Source organism: Antrostomus carolinensis, unplaced genomic scaffold (assembly GCF_000700745.2).
Source record: "Antrostomus carolinensis isolate BGI_N321 unplaced genomic scaffold, ASM70074v2 scaffold9371, whole genome shotgun sequence".
NCBI lineage: Eukaryota > Metazoa > Chordata > Aves > Caprimulgiformes > Caprimulgidae > Antrostomus > Antrostomus carolinensis.
In genome coordinates, this window is record NW_010293471.1 from 68,930 (window position 1) to 77,219 (window position 8,290).

General features: G+C 38.1%; 1 protein-coding gene across 1 annotated transcript in view; it reads right to left on the reverse strand.

The window, feature by feature from the left end:
* The window catches only part of BLTP1 (bridge-like lipid transfer protein family member 1), a 116,076-nt gene that overhangs the window by 68,840 nt on the left and 38,946 nt on the right, over positions 1-8,290 (reverse strand). Inside the window, exons 22-27 of the mRNA XM_010177285.1 lie at positions 6,716-6,844; positions 5,687-5,806; positions 3,318-3,595; positions 2,310-2,560; positions 1,580-1,838; positions 241-1,084 (exon numbers count right to left, since the gene is read on the reverse strand). Coding sequence (XP_010175587.1) covers positions 241-1,084; positions 1,580-1,838; positions 2,310-2,560; positions 3,318-3,595; positions 5,687-5,806; positions 6,716-6,844 — 1,881 coding nt within the window. The remainder of the gene's footprint in view (positions 1-240; positions 1,085-1,579; positions 1,839-2,309; positions 2,561-3,317; positions 3,596-5,686; positions 5,807-6,715; positions 6,845-8,290) is intronic.

Genomic DNA, 8,290 nt, shown 5'->3' on the forward strand with positions numbered 1-8,290 from the left:
AACAATGACAATTCAGACCGCACATCTTATCCACAGAATTCTAACTCCCATCTTCTCCTTTCCACAACCTCCCAGCCACACAACCCATGATCTGAAGTCAGAAATCCAAGGTATTCCTTAACTAAAACCAAGGAAGCTTCAAGTTTCTCATAGCTGTATTTATACAACAGCTACGCTAAGCAACTTTAACTTGTTTTGAATTCTCAGGCCTTTCTCTACTTCTGCCTTCATCTTCCATACCTTAAAAGTTGGGACAGAAAGTTGCTCAAAAGATGATGAACTTTCTTCACTTGTTGGCGTGTCAAGGTCTAAAGGGCGATGTAATGAGGATTTTGAAGTCCTTTTGTTAGTTGGATGCTTTACTGACCAGTTGATCACCTGGAACTGTGTAAGATAATTTTGGTAACATGCCATAACGGGCTGCTGGGAAGTTATTTGCTCACTTTCCACAGCCTTCTCAGATTCCATTACATACATGTTCTCAACATGCTCATCTTCTCCTCCCAGAGCTGAAACAAACGAAGCCTGTGAAGGATGAGTCTTAATTGGCAATGTTTTAACATCTTGACTAATTTCTCCATGGATTGTGCTTGTTAAGGGCCCTTCCACACTGTGATAAATAGACCCTCTACTATATTCAATTTTCTGAGCTTGCTTTTTTCTCTTCTTCCTCCCTGGATAGGTTCCTGGACCTTCATCACTACTTATTGGCTCAAACTCTTCCGCTGCAGAGAAATAAGCTTCGCTATCAGCCATTGACATACTGGAATCCATTGAGCGATACTGGTGAAATGAGTTTGAATCTGCAGATGGAGTATACGGAAAAGAACCAAAGCTCCTCCTCTGCTTTGGGGAGTCCAAGACATTCTCATCACTGCGAGACACATCGCTGCTGAACTGCACACCAACTGGAACAGGCTGCTTGTCTCCATAGAAGGCTGCCGTGAGGCTCTTGGTGCTCCCAAGCCGGGTGGAGCACACAGATGCTTGTCGTTTCAGTGGAGATCTCAGGGGAGACTGACCAACAGGCCTTTCCTGGTTGCCAGGGGATGCAGGGCTGCCCTCTGCACCCTCAACTGTAACACTAGAAACAAAAATTAAAGGTTCATTTGCTTATTTTATTATTAATGCTTCTCTTTTTATATTATAGAAGCTGTCAGTAATTCTGCGACTTTCTATTAGCATAGCAACTATTTTCATAATGCTGATTACATACTGAATTCTGCTACTTGTTAGTCCACCTGCCTACATACAGAGGGTGTAAAAAGCAAACGTTAACAGCATGTGCTGTTGTCTTACACGCTGGATTTTCTACCCAGATCAGGTATTCATCCTCTATTAGGAATCCAAATTTGCATTCAAACTAGGAAACACATTTCAGCAGTACCATTAGAAAATAACCATGTCCTGGTTTTGCTAGGATAGAGCTAATTTCCTTCTTAATAGTTAGAAGAGCTGTGTTTTCGTTTCAGCAGAACTTGTTATGAGAAGAATGTTTATAAATTGCTAAATGTAAGGGGTTTTTTCTGTCAACATGTTCAAGAGTTGAATTATACTTCTACCTGGACAGAGTACTAACCTTCCATGACCATCTTCCCTTTTTGCACCAGACAAGAACTCCTTCTGTTCCAAGTGATCCTCAGTAGCTGATGATGGACTGTCCTTCTCACCTGCAAGCAAGGGGAGTGCAGCACTAGAACTGCTTGTTTCCTCTGAAGATGACGAGGAGCTATGGGAGCGCAATGGCACTTGTAGGCTTAGATGTTGTGCTTTTCTTTCTATTTCTATACCCATGGGTCTGCAATCCCAATCTTTTCGCTTTACACCGTTCGCCTTACCTAGGATCAGAAACAGAAAAATTGAACATTGGATAACACGACTTCAGTGGTCTCTTCCCTGCCCATCGAAATAAAAATACTTGTTAAATAAAAGCCCTAGTTTTGAAACACATACACATAACTAGCATGTTGTCCTAACAAAAATGAATAACATTACGGCATCAAAACATCAGTTTCTCCTGGTAGATTCCTTTCTATATAAACAGAACAGATGCAAGTCAAAAAACTACTTTTTACTCAAAAAGGAGTTGCATGTTAATAGAAAAACTCAGCATATGAAAGATTGCTCACTACTTTCAAGCTGTTGACTACTCTTAGAAGAGCCTACGCCACTACAAGACCTCTTCCACTAGAGCACAACAAGTACTACTTGTTAAGCAGAATCATAAAGACCATAAATACTAATGTGCAGTTAAGAACTTATACTTTTGAGCAAAATAAGAGTAAAATTACAGTACAATGCATTCTCACCATCTAAAATTTTAGGAATCTCCTTAGTAATTATCCATTCTCCTGGCTGCAGTAAAGACTGCCCATAAAACATATCCGATTCTGCACTTGTACTTGAGAAAGCAGAGCTGCTTGAAGGTGTTAGTTCCTCAAGTTTGAAAAAATCTAGTCCTGTTAATGTGCCACCGAAGAATCGACAACCACCAAGGCAGCCACACTTGTTCTTGCTTCTCTTATTTCTCAAATTATCATCAGGCCACAAAAACCACAATCTATAGAAAGGTAGAAAAACAGAAAAGAAAACAAAAACATGGCCACATCAGCCTTAGCACATTTAAATTCAGTGAAAACAAGATTAAAAGATATCCCTCTCATACACAAGCTCCTTTTTCACCCAGCATGAAATGAGTAAGCAAGACTTGTATCTGAAACAGAGATGTCAGACATCAAATGAAGGATTACCTGCAGAAAGGAGCAAATCACAAATGTATATGCAGTGCTCAGGCACAGATTATGTCCACCTGCCACACAACACGTGCTAATAGTAACAACCCTTTCTCTCCACACAGAGGTAAGCACTGCAAACACACTCCACACTGGTGTACATTGCTTGTGCCAGAGGCAACTGCTCTACGGGGAGACACATAAGTCACAGTTACACCAGCGATCTTGTCCACAGCTGCTCATCAGCTTTCTCAGGACTCTTTTAAGGCCTGTTTTCAGTCCAGCCTGACAAATTTGATTTCCTCATCTCCCTGATCTTCATTTTCGGGGGGATAAAGGAAGCCAGAGGGAAAAGTAAGATTTGTCAAAAAGCACACAATTTTGTATAGTCCAAGCGCATTCAAACCACCAACCCCATAGCTAAGCACTGAACATACTTGAAAAAAATTACAAGGAATTGTAATCTGTGTAAGTAAAAAAAAAAACACCTCAAAAATCAAAAAACAAAGTTCTGTCTTTAGATGAATGTATTAACTTACACTCCCCAAAAAATTCAAATGCATGTCCTTCAATCGTATCTCTTACCTCTTAGTTCGGTTATCATGCGTTTCTAAGAAATGTCTCTGCACTTCGTGTTTAGAAGGATGATCTGCAGCTAAAGCAATGTCAGCAGTGATGAGCCCCAAGTTGACCGAGCCAGCTTCCAGCCAATACGCCCTCCTTAATATTGGCTGAAGACCAGTTCTGCAATTGTTCACCTGCTCAACATACTGTCTCAGTTGAAAGTCTTGAATAGCAGCACTTACACCTTCTCCAACAGACTGGTTGTGGAGGTTGCAGTTTGCAATACGGACAGCACCCATCTGAAAATGTGATATATAACATGAACTCTGATTAGTCAAGAGTGAAACAAAGAAAGGGCAGCCTTAAACCAGTGAACACACCACCTACCACATCCCAGAAAGATCTCAGTAAACTATGCTCTCCAAAAAAGACAGAGAATCAGTTTTATATACAAGCACTCGTGCACATACAGAAAAGAAGTCAAGCTTAGAAACTAGTTTCAGCCAGTTTTTAAATAATAAAAATAAAATCTCTCCTTTTGCAAAGGGATCAAAAACGAAAGCTCATCTTTGGACAGACATCATAATGAACCTTTAAAAAAAAAATGAATCACTATTAAACTCTTCACTCTCACCTAAAAACCAAGAAATGTGAAACTTTCAAAATCAGATATGATCTGATATGATATATATCATTCTATGTCCTTAGACTAAACCATCGATTATATACTTTGAACACAAAGCTGTATTAATGCTACAATGAATAAAATACCTCAGTTTTAACAACCATATTAAACATTGTAAAACTGAAGAAGTTCCAGATCCTGTAACTTAACTGAGATCCACATGAATTGTGTTATAGTAGCAGTTCTATGATCACACTTTATTTCTTCTATTGGCCTCCAGTGGTTTTGTTGAACCAAAGAGGAGGCTGCCCCTCTCCTATGAAAAGCACGGTACCGTCAGGAGCCGACCCTCTCCAAAGAGGAATCACAAGTTCTTGCTTTATGCTCGCACTTAACTGTGTAAACTGGTCAGCATACAACTAACCCACCAGCCCATACAGTACTGATCCTCCCCAAAACTGGTGTACACTGAGAAAAGATGACACAGCCCTGCCACACATGCTTAGTCTTAAAAGTTCAAATGATCTGAAGACATTGGACCAAGTTTGTTGCACAGCTTGAGTCCTCTCCAAAAAGTCACCATGAAATACCTGAAATTTCAAATTGAGTTTTCAGACTCTTCACAGGGAAAAAAAAAGAAAGCTATTATTAGTAATTTAATATTAACAGGGTTAATATTAAATTACTACTTCTCATCTCTGTCATAGACTATAAAGGAGCACTGGAAACCCCCCCCCCTTTTTTTTTTAATTCAAATGAAACACACTCAGGATGTAATTTTCTGGAGTGGTTCAGGTTATTAACCTGCCTTTGAAAATACTGCCATTCATATTTATGGCTGCAAACACAGTTAATATTTGTCACAGTGCTTTTTAATATTGGACTCAAAAGAATTTGGAGACTCAAATGTATTGTTTTTACTGCCACAAGGCAGCAAGCCATTTAAAGGACAAGATATAATGTCATTAAAAAAATGTCTAAAATAATTATGACTTTCCTTCGTTCAGATTCTTACTCATAATGTGAGGTTATCCCCAAAACCTTACATGTTAGGTCTACCTTTTAAAATCAAATTTATTAATGGTAGCACAACTACCAGCATAGCACTTTTCTCCTTTCCTGTTGTTACTGTAACTCAGCTGCCTCCTAACTTATATTTTTCTACATTGAGTAAATTATTCCAGTTTTTGCTTGTATGTCAGGATAATGGAGAGAATATTAGCCCTTCTCTCCACATCCTTTTTTGAACAGAGGATACACCATGCAGTATTTTAGATTCAGTCAGGCAGTGGCACTAACACTTCTTCCATCTCTGCCAAAGATATAGCTTAATTCAAACAGCTGTATCACATAAGGCTATGACGAGTTATCAAGCACTGACTTGCACGCAATCCATAACAACCATTTCCAGTTGCTGAGTTACTAATTAACAGCACAAGTTCTTATCAGCTCTCAGGTACAGACACTGAGATTTATATTGCCCAGTGTTTTCTTAATTTTTTTACAACAATCCTGCAGCTTCCACTCTTATTTGGGCAGACATCCACTCCTCTTTACCATTTCCCAAGATCAATAATGGAATTACTAAGCAGAAGCCAAACTGACCTACTCCTGGCCCATCTTTTATCACTTAAATTTTCAGAAATTCTGCTTAATCCATTGCATGTAAGCAAGCAATACATTCAGGTAGCTATTCTACCACAATACACAAAGAACTCTATTGATAAATAAGTCTTTTAATTGCTGTTAAGAAAAATATTTTTACCTTTATATTGGTGGCACAGCCATGTTCTACCACATACAGATCTGCTCCATCCATGGCTAAGCGTGTCATAGTGTACTTCAAGTCATCAGATGTTGGGCATGGCCCAGGGACACAGTTCATCTGAAGAAAATAAAAAAGAAAAAGATTTAAACATACATTAGGAGTTTTAGTTTAATTTGTGCTTATCCTTTTATTTATGTTCTGGTTAACAGAGGCCTAAAGCTAGAACAATAAGAAGTTACTTATTCTGCACTATCAACATGAGTATGAGGTGAGGCATTTCTGTGCTGAGGTTCATTTTCACTACTGCATGTTTAATTCTTCTGTCCAGCAACATCAGAGGAGCCAGCTGGCTCTCCTAGCTTCCACCAGCAAAAGACAGATCAAATCTGCTAATAGAGAACCTCACAAAAACTGGAACAAGGAGGAAGTTGAGAGGTAAAATCCAGGAATCATATTTAATATATTGCAAAACTCTTCCAGTCTTCAAGTGCCCATGCACATGGATTCCAAATGACAAGCACTAAAAACAGAATCCACAATGACATGATGATTAAATAAGAATCTAATGGATTTAAAAAATTAAAAAAAAAAATTGAAAAATGATCTGTAGAAAGCCATCAGCCTAAGTCTCCCACCACAGTACTGTTTCATCAACAGAGAACACAGGATGAAAAAGTACCGTGGAAATGTGCCACGACCAAGAGGGGAATGATGACTTCCGTCTCTTAAGGAACACTGGATTATGCCCTTTGGCTCTTAACTGTCACAGTAGAGGTAAAAACCCGTGACTCCCGTGGATATATTTTCTCAAAATAATTCATAGAGTACAAAAACATTGTGCATATACATAGGAAAATTCAGAGAATCGCTTTTCCTTCTAAAACATAATTAGCTACGATGTATCAAAGGGAACATCCAATCTGACTATATACTCCATGTGTCTTGAGAGCTTTAAGGCTGGATTGCTAAACTGTTCCAAAGAATCTGTGCAAATACAGGGAGTAATTAAGATGGATGAAAGGTTACCTTAGAGTCACAAAACCGACGATCGATTCCATGTTGGCATATTATTACAGATTTTGGCCTTTCTAGCTCAAACTCCTGGCACACCACATGAAATACAAAGGTCTGCCCCCATTCCAGAAGACACACAAGCTGTAAACAAACAACAACAGGTTGTCTAATAGTAAGCAGTTGAGAGATGAGCAGGAGTAAAAACAAAAGACTCCAACATAACATTCTGGCTGCACTATCTGATTTACACATAGTCTATTTCCTGATACTCAAGATTGATTTTTATTTTTGTGTGTGCTACAACATGCAAGCCTCCACAGTTTTTAAGGGATAACACTCTGACTTTAAATAATTTTCGAAGTTATTTCTTAATATAAGTAAACAGCTGTTGCTATTACAGTCAACTGAGAACTTCATTGTTAAGACAGAGCTCCCCTTATTTTACCTAAAAAAATAGCTCAAAACACGCTATTACCATTCAGAATTTAAGTGACAGACTTCCTTGTATATAAGTAACAAAGTTACATTTAGAAATCATAGGAGGAAAGTGGCTAAACAGCACACTGCTGAATCTTGCTGGACGTAATAATTAGCCTATTTTGATTTAAATCTTTTATATAGTTAGCTCATTCATAAAGGAAATGATTCATGACTGTCTGTCTCTATTATGAGAGGGAAATGGGTTTTCTTTGGCTAGCCAAAGGAAAGGGCACTTAAAATCAGCAGTAATTTAAATGGAATTGAATATGGCTGTGAGTGTCCTGCACAAAAATCCTGCTCCCTTTAGTGTTGCCCCTTCACAAATTCTTGCAATACATCACACTATGGGAGGAAAAAAGCCAATGACCCTGAAACAGCAAATTCAAGTTGTGCTTTATAGCAGTGCTGACAACTAAAAGTAAAATAAAATTAAAATCCTATATGAAGCATACAGTTAAGAATGGCTTTGTAGGGGAAGAAAATCCTTAAGTTGCATCATGCATTTCGAAATGTTCTCTAACCTTAGAGTACTTGGAATCACCTGGGTTTAATTTTGAAGCATACAGCAGTGGAGTAAATACTATAGCTTCTCTAAATCATTTTGGGAAATACTGCCACAAAAGCCTGTATATATAGCAAGAAAACGTATCTGGAGTCTATTCTTTAGATTGTATGTGTGTATTGCTTGTATGCCTTATTTTGATTTTATTTGCTGCAGAAGTCTCCTAATTAAATGTGTTTAATCCTAGAAAATAATTCCAATTTTTAGAGGAATAAGAGGAAGTAGAAGTGTCTTAAATTAAAAATAAACAAACCAACTAAATAGTAACTACTAAAGAGAATTTATGTACTTTTCTCATGTCTCAGAATACACTGACAAAGCAACCTTTTTTAAAGATCTGGCAGCATGCACCAGAAATAAATCAGTGATCTACTTATCATATACTTGGAGACATTATTATATCTGGTAAAATAAAAGTAACAAATGGCAAAACTAAAAGTAGTTAGTGCTAAGACCAACCTAAGAAAATCCAACACTGTGAAAGCAAACCATGTTGTAGTGGGACCAAGCATCAGAATTTATGGAGTGAGCTACCAGCTACTCTC